Source organism: Odocoileus virginianus, chromosome 6 (assembly GCF_023699985.2).
Source record: "Odocoileus virginianus isolate 20LAN1187 ecotype Illinois chromosome 6, Ovbor_1.2, whole genome shotgun sequence".
NCBI classification, from domain to species: Eukaryota; Metazoa; Chordata; class Mammalia; order Artiodactyla; family Cervidae; genus Odocoileus; species Odocoileus virginianus.
Window position 1 is genome coordinate 77,118,768 of NC_069679.1, and position 15,785 is coordinate 77,134,552.

General features: G+C 41.6%; 1 protein-coding gene across 25 annotated transcripts in view; it reads left to right on the plus strand.

Annotated features, from left to right (window-relative positions):
- NRXN3 (neurexin 3) overlaps positions 1-15,785 on the plus strand; it is a 1,774,064-nt gene that overhangs the window by 873,738 nt on the left and 884,541 nt on the right. For all 25 annotated transcript variants that reach the window (XM_070469697.1, XM_070469702.1, XM_070469686.1 and 22 more), the window contains one exon: positions 2,868-2,987. In XM_070469697.1, the coding sequence (XP_070325798.1) occupies positions 2,868-2,987 (120 nt within the window). The remainder of the gene's footprint in view (positions 1-2,867; positions 2,988-15,785) is intronic.

Here is a 15,785-nt window from a genome sequence, read left to right on the forward strand (position 1 = left end):
TGTAATTTGGAAATGGCCTGTGATTGCCTCTGTATGGAATTCCTGACCAACCTTTGACAAATGGGACTGTTTTATCCCTTTGCAGAGCTGCATTCCCCCATACTCCAGTTTTGAAAGTATGAGATAGTGGTGAATCCAGGGATCAGATCAGTTCCACATTTACTGAAACATGTTCTCTGCATCAGGCACACCACACTTGGTGCAGCAAGGACATAACCAAAAGCAAAGAACGTGCTTTCTGACTATAGGTAGCATTCCATCTTTTGGGGACAGCTAGTAAAATATATGAAAGAATTAGAGGATACTGTAAGCGGGTACAGTGCCATGTGCAATAAAATGTTAAATATTGTCATATATAAACGTTAGTGATGTACATGATACGTGCTGTGGCCACTAAGAAATGGGAGAATTGTTGTCTAAAGTTACTGGGGAATATTCAGTATCCCAGAGTCATTTTAGCTGGTCCTTGGAAAATGGCTAAAATTTGGCTAAAGGAAAAGAGAGAGGCATGGGAAAACTTTTGTCTTTAGATTCAATGAACCTGCAAAGGATTATTGTTTTCCTAAAGTTTTTGCTGGTCTGCTGTCTTTCAAGGGAAAGCTTTCCATGTGTTTCTGATTCTTGAGCACAATTGAATTACTAGCCCATTGTCTGGTGAGAGCTGTTTGGTCAGGGAGCCCTGTGGACTTCTCAGAAGCTTTTGTCCTTTGAAAGAAGCCGTCCTGATTTGCTATTGTTAATGAGCCTTGTCCTACACAATGCTCAAGTTGAAGGCCCACTGAGAACATGACCATGAAGCTCCTTTCATCTCCGCATGGGGGAACCACATGGCATTTAAGAGCTGCAGAAACCCAGCAGCCTTGCTGCTCCCCTGGTGCTAGTAATTGTCTTGAACTTTCTTGTGTCATATCTTAATAGCTTTGTGTTAGGAGTGATGGTCTGTACTGCGTCCATTCTTCATGGATAAATACAAAAAGTCTTGCCACCCAGAAGACAAACCCTCTGTAGTCATGCATCTCTTTTGAAAATGCATCCTTGGACCCGATATGTTTACATTTCAATATTCTGTGCCAGGAAATTTTGAATATGCATTTACTGCAGTGGATATATTTTTACTGGGTCAAGTGAATTTTTGCATCAGATCCTGACTAATACATTTGATGAGTCAATGGGCTCACCTCCCTTGTCGTGACTTTCTGGAAAACTCATGGATATCCTGAATAGTAAGGTATTTCCTGTTGAAAGACAGTGGAAGTGTTTGTCACTCAGTCATGTCTGACTCTTTGTGACTCCACGCACTGTAGCCCACCAGGCCCCTCTGTCCATGGAATTCTCCAAGAAGAATACTGGAGTGGGTTGCCAGGCCCTTCTCCAGGGGATCTTCCTGACCCAGGGATCGAACTCTGGTCTCCTGCATGGCAGGCTGATTCTTTACTATCTGAACCACCTTCCTCTTAGCTTAGATAATTCCAAAGGTGTAGGTTCATCTGTAACCCCAAGGTAAGGGCAGAAGATAGAAGTGAAAGAGAGAGAATGATTAAAGAGAGGGCCTGGGATGACCTGAGAGAAATGGCAATCTATAAGGCAGAGATTACCAACCTTTTTCTGTTGCTCACTCATATCTATGAAAAGTTTTGAGACTGTCCTCATGATAAGTATACTTAAAATGAACACAATTTCTAATATTTTATTCCTATACCTCAGGTATACCCTATGATGATACACACAGTCTGTACACATTCTTCTATTAACCTATAGCAGCACTGTGATGCAGTGCGCTGGTTCTCAAACTTTAGTTTCCATCGTAAAATCCTAGCAAGCAAGTGCAGTGTTAGTTGCTCAGTTGTGTCCAACTCTTTGCAACCCCATGGACTGTAGCCCACCAGGCTCCTCTGTCCATAGACTTCTCCAGGCGATAATACTGGAGTGGGTTGCCATTCCCTTCTCTTAAAGAGCTTTGCACCCTCAAATCCTAGAAGCTTGTGCACACAGTTTTCGGTTGCTTCCTCCACACTGTTTCTAATTCAGTAGATCAGGGCTGGGGCCCAGTCATCTGCATTCCTCCAAACAGTCCATGGGGTCGCAAAGAGTCGGACACGACCGAGTGAATACGCACAGCCCAGCAGCTTCCTAGGTGAGGCTGGTCTGAATCTATGCTCTAAGAACCTATGAGGTAGTTAGTCTCAGAGTTAATTTATCTAGATTGAACATCAGGATCCTTTAATTATCAAATGTGTGACCTTGGCTAAACTCTTTTACTTCTGTGAGCTTAGCTTTTAAAATCTGTGGTATGGAGGTGATCACCATTACTTATATTTGAGGGTCACTGGCAAGCTTTGTGAGATAATGTAGACAAAGTGCTTATTATCCAGTGCGTATCACCCCCAAAACATCGATGTATGTTGGCTGAGATATCCTCCTCCTCCTCTTCATTCTCATCAAACATCTTCCGAGCGTCACGGGGTAGACTGTGAAGAACTTTCGTGCCTTAATTCACAAGAATCATGGGAGTGCATCTTTCTGCTTTAGCATTCTCCGTGTAGAAAGACCATGCTCCGAATGAGGTATCTTTCTAGTTGAATGGTAGAGACGAAGCTCTTTTGCAGAGTCTGCCAGAAAGAGAACAGCGTGTTCAGCCCTCTCCCTTCCGTGTGTCCCTGTTGATACTTTGTGCTAAGTGTGTGTTTCTGTCCTCTTTTGTAAATACACAGTGACTTTTTTCTTGCATGATATAGAACTGATATTTTTGGCGGTGGTGTCTTTGAATGTTTTGGGGTTTGAGTAAATTCAGGTGATGGCTTTGAATTTGATAAGTTTGAACAACTCTCTCTCCTCTTTTCTTCTTTCCTGCTCTTCTGAATTACTAGGACCAAGCACCACCTGCCAGGAGGATTCATGTGCCAACCAGGGGGTCTGTATGCAGCAGTGGGAAGGCTTCACCTGTGACTGTTCCATGACCTCCTATTCTGGAAACCAGTGCAATGATCGTGAGTACAGCCTTTTTATACTTGGGATATTTTCAAAGAGTTCAGAGGTTTGGAGAAGTCTTAAGGAACATTAGGTAAAAAAAGGACTTCTGAACAATTCATAAGCAGTTTGCTCATCTAGAAACTTGGAAAATAAAAAGCTAATTTTCTTGTGGAAGAGCAAAGAGACATTTCTTGTTCAACCATACCAGATGTTTATCCATACGTCCTCCCTATTTTTCTTTAGATTACCTTTGACAAAACAATTAAGACAATATTTTTGTTCTAAGGAGTTCAGTTTTCCATTAATTAAATCATCTGGGTAACAGTTTTGAAACTCTCTCAGTAACATAATGTAGAGGATATTTAAGGAATACAGCTATTTTCTCAGAAAGTCTGAGTTTAGGGAATTTCTTAGACCTTCCAAATGAAGAAGACATTAAGAGTTTATTATTTTTATCCAACTGGAAATGTTTAACACATTCCTAAGGGTCTTTCTAATGTAGGCAGAGATTCCTTCTGCATAAATGTATTGATATCTATTTAGTTTATATGTACATAGTCATTCTGTTTATATATACATTTCTATTTTGTCAGTATGTTTATATGTATGTATCTGTGTATTTGCTTCATATTGGAAGGCAGCCAGTTGTTATTTTTGTCCACGAGTGAAGCTTCAGGTGCATCAGCTGTTTTCATTCTAGGAGAAGACTGATTTCATAAAGGCAATTCTAGCACTGGTGGTGGAAATATTAATACTTAAGTTCTGTGGGAATCTATAACAGGTATCTCTACTTCCTTCTAACGTGGCCACTGATGAGCAAACACTGGATATTTCTGCATCCCTATTGCAAAGAAATTTTTTGAAAAGCTTTGATTTAGTAGGTCCTGCTGACCTGATTTTCTAAAGGCAGCCTTCATGGTAGGAGTTTATTTTTATAATCTGAACTCATAGGTGCCATTAATTGGTTTTATAAAAAAGATGCATAATGTGATATGAACAAATACTAAAGTTATATTACAGTTTGTGCAGGTGGGAGCGGGTGCCAATTACAGTGCTATCTCTAGCGTGTTTATTTGATTTTCCTTGATTCCTTACACCTCAACTTTTATCAAGTCTGTGGTAATCTCTCATCCTGGTTTCCTTATTTTTTTAGTAGCCATTTTTCTTTGTGTATTCTGTCAGTCACTTAAGATACACTAAGGAAAAATAAGTGGGGAATCTGGATATGTAGAAAGAAAATTCTTTGAAACTTGTTGATCTAGATGTAAGCATTTGTCTCTATATTTATAATTCAAAGAAAACATTCTTTGCAGAAAGTTTTGGCATTAGATGGCTCTCTCCAATTATTTGGTATTATTGAAAGTCCTGTTCTCATGTTTTGATTTGGAAATACTGTTCCACTCCGAAACAGGTAGTGATGGACCCATCCAGGGTCCCTGAGGAATTGTGCTATATGTTCTTTTTCCTCCAATTTGTCTGCATTTTTCCTCCAATTTTTCCTAAGTGGTAGCACAATGCTTCTTTATCCTCACAAGTTTATTCCATATCCCACATACATACATGCCACTTTCTGTAGAATGTGATCAGGAAGAGACTGCACACAGGAAAGGCAGAAAGGTAAGTTCTCTAACGGCGGTGAATAGACACAGTCTTCAGAAGGTATGTATGCATTTTTCTCTCACTGACACATTCCTTTCTGCCACCTGCGCCAGGCATGGTTTGCTGCTAAAAATCAACCAGGATCCTTTCCAGTTTTCTATGATTGTTTCTGCCTTTGTCGAGACCAGATTGTACCTCGGTCTGGAATGAGGACTGTTGCATTATCTGACCAGAGCAATTTGTCAATGTGTCATGAAGTACCAGGACCAGTCCTGGGAAAGGTCAGTGTTTCTTTTGTGGCAATAGATCCTCATCCTTCAAAAATGTTTCTAAGACATCCAGGCTGAGGGTAATGTATTTTGAATTTTATCCTGTAAACAATGCAGTGGAATTTAAGACTTCTGAGCCCAAAGCCTTAGAAGAGTCTTCTTGCCTGTTTTCCTCTTGGAGAGTGGACCAGACAGCATCTCAGTAGCTCGGAGAAGACTGGTTCAAGGAACCAGGAGGGGAAGTGGGGTGTTGTATAAGTTTGCAACAAAGGGAGCCGGCAGTCTGAACATCGAAGGTCAGGTATCAAGTTAAGGAATTTAGCGTTCTCTGTATGGGAACATGCAAGCCTCTGGGCTCACTAAATTCATTCCTTTCATATGCAGCTCAGCTATCGGGGCCAACCCTGTTTCCTTGTTCACCTTGCTTCTTGTATTCCCCTGGTTCCTCATCAATCACCATTGGGAGGTGGTAGCATCTGCTGGACTGCAGCTTTGGGAGCCCTCATTCACATTTGGAGGCCAGAAATCACTGATCGCTGTGATAATTCTTGTTTATTAATATGGCAGGGAGATATTTTCACTTCACAGGGGAGATATTTGAATAAGTTTCCATGAGTGGTTTCTCAGGATAGCAGATAGAAATGAAAACATCTCAGTTAGTTATTGCAGATCCAAGAACCGAAACTTGTTCAATAGGGAAATGGCTAGGCTGAGGTATTTTCCAAAATAAGATGCTCAGTTCATCATGTGTAGAAAAGTTGATTATATCTGGGCACGACTTCCATGTTTCTAAAGGAATGTCTGTATTTTAGATCTCACTCACTTCTTCTAGCATTGGTTCTATCACTTGTAACTTTTGTTATTTCTTGCCTGTTTGCTAAATTTGGCATTTGCTTGACAGTTTCAAGGTGCTGCCACATAGAAATGGCCTCCATGAGTAGAATTTACATTTAAAACGGTGTCTCATTTAGTTTCAATAGACCAAGACTGGATGGTTTTAACTTTATTCTGTCATTCTTTGTGAAAGCAGTGTGGATTGATGGAGGCCGTGGGGTAAATTTCTGGTTCATCCTTATAAAGATAGCTGTAGAACTGATCTAAGTGGTTGTCAAAGAATGGCATGTGTTCTCCGAAGCTGGTCAGGTCAGTTCAGTTCATTCACTCAGTCGTGTCTGACTCTTTGTGACCCGATGGACTGTAGCACGCCAGGCTTCCCTGTCCATCACCAACTCCGCAGAGTAGAAAACAGAAATTGTCTGATTGGAGACTCAAGTGTAATCGATTTATTAATTGTCTTATCTAGTTTTAAGACATCCACCATTTCACATAATGATAAAATCATAGTTTTGTTAGGTGATGTTTCGGGCTGTTTTGAAACTACAGCAGGCATGCTCATTCCAGAAGCAATTTTGAGTTCCTGTAGGACCCAGTAAGATCTTTGGAAGGACACGCAAGTAACATGCTCCAAAGAAAGTCTTCAGTTCTAAAAAATTCAAAGCAGAGGGGGCTGATTGCCCCGAGAGTGAGCAGCGCCTGCATCCAACTTGATGACATGTTGTAGGGGCTGTATTTTAAGAACAACGAAAGGTAGGGAATCTCTTCAGGTCCTGATAAGGAGATTCCTTTTGGATATTGGGTTCTTATTGGTATTTTAAATCAGGGCTGAGAATCAGGGCAGTTCTAGTATCTTGCAGCCCTTGCACCATCGAGAGAACCCAGAACCCCTTTCCCGTATGGAGTGGCAATGCCGCTTCCGCTGGCAACCTGCTGTTGGGTTCCTCTCTCCTTCACGACACCACAGTGTCGCTCAAAACCCAGCCCACTCGTGCATACCCACGCGTGTGCAAAAAAGTGATCACTGGGGAGGGCTTTTTAAAAACACCAACTTTGAACACCTCACATCTATCCTCACCACCATCGTTACTTTTAGGCCTGCTCATGACAACTCTTTTGAGTTGTCTGCGATTTTGGAATCTCGCCGTTGCTTCTGTGCCCCGAAGTGAACATGGGGCCATCTGTGTCATGTGAGTCCCCACGTCAAGTTCTTGGATTTACAAATTGAGTGTTTATAATGGTTTTGTGGGGTGAAGAGAAAGGAATGCCTGGGGGTTCTCAGCCCACCTTCAGCGAGCCACGTGTATGACGTTGCTTGAGGCACACTGAGGGCTACTTGGAGAAATAGTGGGTTCACACTGGCATGTGATAATAGATGTGCTTTGCCTGCAACAAATCGATAGCAAACAGCTGTGGATCGTGCAGACAGTGGTGTGTGAAGCACCTTTTCAGACAGTTTTCTGCTGGAGTGGCTGTTGAGCAGCACTGTTGGCCATCGATTGGCCTTTTTCTTTTTATTTATTGTGTGGGTTTATTTATTTTTTAATGTAGGTGGGTGTATTGATTAAATCTGTTAAAAACACATTTCCCATTCAGGCTTCCGAAAAATAAATAATAGACACATAATTTAGTGCACAAACAAGGGGACAGAAGTGTGTGCGTGTTAGTTCTGTCTCTCGAGTTCATATAGTTACCCCGGCATTGTGTGACAAGCCTATGTTGTACGTATAGCAATAATTTCCACAGATATCATACCACATATGTCCATGATTTTGGTGATGTGTTTGCCCCTTGCCTCTGTTTTCAGGCTTTGCCTGTCCCGCAAATAGGCCGTATTGGAGGAGTTCACTATCAAGACCTCTATTTTCTGCTTAGAACACATTTTATCATTTATTCATTTATTCACTCAGCAGACATTTCTAATTTGCAGACAGGATCATGAATAATATCCATCCTGTTCTTAAAGACATTACAGTCTAGTGGGGGAAGTATATCTATGAAAGTGCTTTAATAGAAATATGAACAGTAAATAGTTAGAAGTCATCAAATGGAAGAGATCAACTCTCCCTGGGGCTGAGACTCTATCTAGAAGAGCTACTGCCTTTAGAAAAGTTTTCATTCACAAATGAGTCTTGAAAAATATGCAAGTGCTTCCTAAGCAAATATGGTATGAACTAGGGTTGGATAGGTAAGGTAGCATTTCGCCAATCAGAGAGCAGAGAGGAATGAAGTACAGTCACTGTTTATGTTCTGGCTATTTCCTCCCAGGTTTTTTTCTCCCCCCAACCTTTTGCACCTCATGGCATCCTCTTGCGCAGGTATTCTACCTGTGAGTAAACCCGTGTGCCCACACCTGTCCCCGTGAGAGCACAGGGGACTTTCAAAGCCCCAACCTTTGGTTGGGAGAAAGCTGGAGCTGTGTGAAAAGGACACCCTCCTTGAGCTGGAAGAATTTCAGGAAGCCTCCTGGGTCAGGGATGGGGCCTGGCTGGCCCTTCTTCAGGGGACTCCGAGGGACCTGGAAGAAGCCTTCCCTCCCTTTGGTGGTTAAGCCTTCAGAGTGTAGTTCTGAAGGGGATTGTCTGGGTGCGGTGAGCTCTCTGAGACAGGCTGGCTCCTTCTCTGTGTCTCCCTGTGGGATGGCGCAGAGCCCGTAGCAGTCAGCGTGCTGAGTGAGTAAGTGAGTGACTGATTCTCCTTGGGGCCTTCAGCTGGTATCACTCCTGCCACAGATTTCAGGGCTCCCATTCTGAGACAGTCATTTTCTCCTGGAGAATCTCTCCTTTAATTCCTGTCTATTCTGGCACTAGGTCAGAATACAGTAATCTGGTATTATGTGGATTCAGCTGCTTCATTACCTCTGTAGAAAATGCTGTTCTGATTGCCAGATTTCTTTCCCGTCTTTATTCTAAGCATTTGTGTGGCTAAACTTAACACTCAGGTTAAAGTTTGTGCTCTCATTGCACAACATGCATTTTCAAAGTATAAAAACCATTAGATTTCCTAATTTCCTTTAGAAGAATGTGCACGATGGTGCCCAGGTCATTGGAAAAGAAGCCCTTGGTGTGTTGAATCTCTTGCTGGGTCCTGGGTACAAATAACCCTAATAGGGTCCAAATCGTATTTCACTGAACCATTGGTAGACCTTTATCTTGGAAATTTAATTATAATAAACCATATTTTTAAAGGGCTGATTTGTAATGTATATAACTTATTGCATTATAAAAAACTTCATAGCACAGTCATTGGGTTGATCAGCTTTAGAATCAAACTGCTTTAAATGCCAATTCTAAGTCTAGCATGATGAAATTGAATTAGTCACTTAGCCTCTTTTGTTACAGCGCAAGGAGTGTGATCAGTGCTTAGTAAACAGGAGTAGTAATAGGTTTTAGTATATCTAATAGTATTTGCTATTTGCCATTTCTTTGTTACATTCCTGCTGTTCTACTATGACCTTTAAAGATGTTACCCTTTAGTCATCCCAAGAGAGTTAGTCACTCAGTCGTGTCTGACTCTTCGCGCCCCCATGGACTGCAGCCCTGCCAGGCTCCTCTGTCCATGGCATTTCCCAGGCAAGAGTACTGGACTGGGTAGCCATAACCTCCAGGGGTTTAAACCAACCATAACCATAACCATAACCATAACCATAACCAACCATAACCAACCCAGGGTTTAAACCCGGATCTCCCACACCGCAGACCGATGCGTTACCGTCTGAGCCGCCTGGGAAGCCCTAGTCACCCCAAATTCCCGAAGAAATGCTGTGCTCCTCTCGTCCCGGTTTCAACAGTGGGAAAACTGGGGCCACCCATGACCTGGCAGAGTCAGTACTGGAACCCAGGTTTGTCTGACATGAAAACTCACATTATCATTAAGTTTGTGGCTACTTAGTCCTTATTAGAAATGACCACAGAGAGCATCAGCACTCGTTGCTAGACTAGAGGACTTACAATTTCAGCTGGGCAAGTCTTCTCAGACAAGTGAATTATGCAAGAATATAGACGTGGAAAGGGCTTCCTTCATGGCTCAGATGGTGAAGAATCCACCTGCAATGTGGGAGACCTGGGCCCGAGCCCCCCTGGAGGAGGGCATGGCAGCCCACTCCAGTATTCCTGCCTGGAGAGTCCTCATGAACAGAGAAGCCTGGTGGGCTACAGTCCATGGGGTTGCAAAGAGTCGGACACAACTGAGCGCCTGAGTGCAGCACAGCACACAGACTTGGCAAAGATAAGCTCTGTGTTCCTGGTTATTAATTTTATCCTGTTCTGAAACTTTGGTTGTTTCTGATACTCAGATGAGGCCATGTAGTTAGAACATCTTTAGGCATTAAAGATTTAGACTTAGAATATCCCCCATTGCCTCAATATTTATATTTTCTTTCTCTTTTGACCATCTTCTGATTTCCATTTTCTTTTTAGTTTATTACAGTTTTAGTTTATGTCCTAAAGCAGAGTGGATGAGGCAGTTGTGTGGAGTAGATGGCATCTATTGAAATCTTGACTGTTGTTTAATATCTGTGTTACCTTGGTGCTAATTAATTAATCCCCTTGTGTCTCTAAAATGTAGATATTTTTATGTTCTATCTTATTAGAGTGTTGTAAAGATAAGTTGAATTCATAATTGTGAAGTTCAGGACATGGCATGTAATAGCCCCTACAGAACTATTAGCTACTCCTCAGTCTAATTTTCAGAAAGTTAAAAACATGACTCATACAAATGTAGTTTTCATAAAGTTAAAGCATAACTCATGTAAATATAAAATGAATGTGTGCCCAAATTTATTTAACTCCTTAATGAGGGAGGCAGGAATATGGTTAAAGTGTAAAGAACAAGATCACAAAAAATTATTTGAAGAACTGGATATTTATAGGCATTAAAAAGAATATTAAAATACAAATTTAGCTTCAGTATAAAACTGGTGAATGTCTCACAGGGTAAAAGGCTCTTAACTTTTGATGTTATTTATTCTTCTGAACAGGGTTTCCCTGTTGGCTCAGATGATAAAGAATCCGCCGGCAATCCAGGAAACTCTGAATCGATCCCTGGGTCGGGAAGATCCCCTGGAGAAGGAAACGGCAACCCACTCCAGTGTTCTTGCCTGGGAAATTCCATGGACAGAGGAGCCCAGCGGCTACAGTTTGTGGGTCACAAGAGTCAGACATAACTTAGTGGCCAAACCATCACCCCCACCACTATCACCACGTTCTACTGAACAGTGTATCCCTACTGAATAGAAATCTACAGGTTAATTCTCATCTCATAGACTCTGAGCCTCAATTAATAGTAAATATCTATGTCAAGCAAGGGTACATTTTCACATAGAACTGAATATTTCTTGTGTGGGTATGTTAAACAATGTCCCTGTGGTGGTGATTTAGTAGCTAAGTCATGTCCGTCTCTTAGGACCCCATGGGCTATAGCCTGCCAGGCTCCTCTGTCCATGGAATTCTCCAGGTAAGAATACTAGGTGGGTTGCCATTTCCTTCTCCAGGGGATCTTCCTGACCCAGGGATCGAACCTGGGTTTCCTGCATTGCAGGTGGATTCTTTACTGGAAGTCCACTGGAAGTCCTGTGTGGCATTAAAAGGACACATGTGTCTCTCTTAGTCCTTTTTTCTAAGTTTTGGGTAATTTTTCTTAACAGTATTATGCTCTGTTAAATTACAAATCCTTTTTTACCTTGAATGTTGTTCTTACATCATTACTTTTACTTTTAACCACTTATACTGTGTGCCAGTCACTGTGCTGAATTTATGTCATTTTTGTCATCTACACAGCATGAGAAAGTAGATATTGTTCTGATCCCTGTTTCACAGATGAGGAAGCTGAGACAGGTTTGGCAAGTTTAGGTAGGCAGAGACAGTCCAGAGAAGGCAGGAAGGCTGGGAGAAGCAGCCTGGCACTGCAGTCTGCAAGATCCAGAGGGAAGGCAGATACAAAAGAAGCATTCACATGTGGGCAGCACCAAAAGTGATGCTCAAATTTATTAACACTTCTTTGCATCTGTGTTTTATTCCTGGGACCGCAGATATTCAGTGTTGCTGAAAGAAGGCCAGGGGATGCAGTGAAACCCAAAGTCATCTGAGAGTGAGGAGGATGGTACTGGTATTCGTGGGAACAGTTTCAAAGATGCAGCTTGTGGCTAGCTTGTGGGAATCATGGGACTCACTCTTGCTTATAAACACCCCTGATATGTATCTAAAATCTGCTGTCCTGCTGTTATTAATATACACAGGGTGTCAAATAGATTCAACAAGAGCCAGGACTGCGTACAGTTTTTGTTTTGCATGGCCATCCATAGAAATGAAGCTGGGTAACATTTGTTTCTACAAGTTCCAGTTGATACTTGGACCTATGGTTTAAGGAGAAATGGTCTCCAGAATTCAGGGATCTGTTGCTGGTCAGGAATTGTTATGACTTGTAACAATCTTTGGCCTCACTAATTTCATATCAGCCATCTTCAGCATGCTGTATTTGTAGACCATTTTTATTGCTTATGTTTAATTATGATCCATTTATTTTTGGTGTGCTGGGCTAGTTACTTATTGATGGCGATGGCAGTAATCCACTGAGAGCCTATTGGTCCAGAGAGGATAATTTTATATTATCTTGTTAGTCATATTCAGATATAATTTTAATGTATTTTTCAATATAGACTTATAGTTTCCTACATTTCCACTTATTAGCATTTACATGCAGAGGCAAAAGAAATGCAAATGACTTTATCATCTCTTGTAAAATAGAGCTAGTAAATATTATTTGGTTTCCTTTTCTTATTTTTTCCTGTAACTTATTTTTTTAGAGGGGACATTTTGGGGTATATATAATTCACATTCAGCAAAATGCACAGATCTTAAGTGCATTATTATAAACATTTATAACCATATAGCCAGCATTCCAGTTAAGATAAAGGACGGTTTCATCTTCCCAGAGGGATCCCTTGTGCCTCTGTCAGTCATTCGTTCTCCTCCTCTGCGAGGTCACTACTGCTTGGGTTTTCATCAGCGTCCATGAGTTTTGTCTGTTCTTGGATATGTATAAATGGGACTGCCCAGTACGGGATCTTCGATGTCTGCTTTCTCCAGCTCCATGGAATGTGTTTAAGGGGCATGCGTGCCCCTGTGCCTTCTGGCTGCCTGGCTCTCTCCTGACTCTCAGCTCCATCTCCTCACCTGAGGAGTCTGCCGGCCTGCACTTGGAGTTCTTGCCCTCCACCGTGGTGCAAAACCTCCTCCTAAGGCCATAAAGAGAGCAGTCTGGCGGCTCACCTTGTTTGTCTTCCCCCTTTCGGGACTCACTGTCCTTTGCCTGATGTCCAGCATCTTGCATGGTTTCACATCCCTTGTCCTCGTCTTGGTTCAGATCAGTTGTTTCAGATCCAATTACTGTTACTCTGGTGAGGTTGGAAGTGGATGTCTGCTTGTTTTCTTTTTACTTGACTTCGCCTCTGCACTTTGAAACTGGGGAAAGGGGAGAGGGAAGGATGTTGACCTAACATATAGCGTGCTGTGACTTAAACCACACCCTCTAGGGCGGATATAAGGCTTTGCATTAGCTCTGGAACAACCCTGGTAGCCTAGAATATTCTAGAATATTTATTTATTTGGTATATGGGAATATCCTGCAACTCCAGTCACAGGCCCTTTGCAGTCAAACAGCCTTCCCTGGCTGTAGAAACTGTGCCAAGCTAGATGCACACCTGCAAATGTGTCTCCATCGAGCAGCTCTTCATCTGAGTTTCATTTGCAGGGTCCCCATCGCTTTTCCCCTGCAGTCTCCCTGATAGCACTTGATTAAGCTCAGTGGGTACAGGAATTGATCTGGCTCTTGCAGCCAGCTGTTCTTATTTTCTTTACCTAGGATTGTCATTTGTTTTCTCACCTACCTTTGTTCTGTGGATCTTTGCCGCCTGATCCATGTCTCTTGGCCAAATGAAATTAAGAAGTGTTTTCAAACAAACATTTTGGAGTCTTCAGGGAAGTGGAGGTATTTCTGTGCCGGGGACTGTTTTGACTGTTGGCACTCCTTGTTTTGGTCAGTAGATGCTTTTGTAGATGCTTTTGTGCACTTATCTTTGATGCATATCTTCAAAAATATAAACAAGAGGGGACAGTGCATGGTTGATGCTTTTTAGTTTTAACAGGTTTTTTTTTTTTTTTTTTGATAAATAAGATTATACAAGCTCACTAATGAAAATCTGGAAAATTCATAAAAGTACAAGAAAAAAGCATGCATAATGTTACCAGTTATGTTTCAGGCTATCTGGTGTCCAGCCCACACTAGATGTTCAGGTAATATTTACTGAGTGAACAACTAAGCCCTGCCTATTTTCAGAGTCTGAGTTGTACAAAGGTCCTCGCGTTCTTTTCATGAGATGAATAGCATTTCTACCAGAGCTAGGTGTTTTCTTGCCAGAAGGAATGCTTTTAGGCATGCAGGAATTATAATTAGCATCCCAATATGCAGTTTTCTTCTTTGGATGAAAAATGAAAATGTCAAGATGTGTTTATTTCTTTTCCCTCTTGCCCTTGTCCCTTCTCTGCAGAAAGAGAAACTGCAGAAAGCCTTGCAGTTTCTAAACAGTTATATTTAGTTGAATCTACCTAGAAGTAGAATAGTTTTGCAGTGGATTGTAGTTTGAAGGAAAGAGCCCTTATCATATGTATGGGGAAGGAAACTCCCGGGTCCCAGTTTTTTTTTTCTGTGGCATTTGCTTCTAGAGAGATGTTGTGGTTTATTTCACATGATGAGATGTCTTGAAACACTCTAGTCTAGAGGTCTAGTGAGACAGAACTCTTCCGCTTTAATATTATTCGTCAATTTCTGCCAAGTTTTAGGTTGACCTAAACTAGTACGTAATATATGATTGAAAAATGTAAATGCACCATGTACTGAAAAATGCAAAACACAAAGATTTCTTGATTTTTGTACACCATGGGTTTCAAGTGTTCTATATCTCTGTGGGAGAATTCATCCAATCCTAGTAAACTCTTTGCAACCACTCTTAGGAACACTGATGGATAACAACAGTATGTGGCTGTGGGCATTATTTCCTAGTCAGTTCACTGATGCTTTTTTTAATCAGTCCTCAACTACATGTAAAGCTGCAATTTTACCCAGATATCTTTATATGCGTAAAACCAAATCTGTGTTTATATAAATACAAATAGGTACCTGTGCATATATACACATTATGAATAAATAAACATTTCTTTTAGGTTTTTTTCCCAATGGTTCTGAAATATTTTTTTCCATCCAAATAACTTTGTTTCTGAGTCTTAGGGAGCTGCAGATCAGGTATCTGTCCCCTCTTCAGGATATTTGGCAGAAAGTCCCTTTTATCTGAACTGAACACTCAAGATGTGGGGTATAATTTTATCTCTGAACAATTATTTGGGGAGGGCAATGTCATCTGGGATTTATTTTTCCTTAAGAGCACTCTTTCTAGCTCCTCTCCCTACCTGAAACTCCCGGCTGGCTCCCTTATGCTGGCACTCAAGTGTATCATCTAGTTAAGACTCACATCAGTGACCTGGCATTAGGGTGCCTTTGGCAAGGGGCCTGCAGTTCAACACACCTATCATCACACATGCCTGTTGTCCCTGACTCATGAAAAATCATGAGGACAGAACATATGGAAAAGAACATATTACAACAAGCGAGTTTAGCCACATACACCCTCAGTGTTAATAAAGGCGTTATTCCAGTCCCCCAACACATCACATATCTTTCCAACATCGAACTTACTTTAATTTGCATTTGGGTTCGTTTAGCATTTTTTCCTATTATATAAAGTTTAGTGAACAATAAACACGGCTCTAACCAAATCTCACAGCTATTTCCCAGTGTAGGGTAACATTTTGCATTTAGTCGTATCTGGTTTCCTAGGTAATGTTGGGCTGTGGCTGTATTTCCTCAAGCCGCATGCTTGTCACATGGAATGCTTTGGTGGCAGAGTCTTCAGATGCAGAGAAAGGCAGGGAGAAATGTTCCACCGGAACTCTTTGGAAGCCATAGTACTGAGCATCACCCGGGGAACACAGAGGGTGTTAAGGCCAATTCTCTGGCTGCTTCCTGTGGCGGGTTTTGAGCACTGCCTTGCTAGCCTCCCTG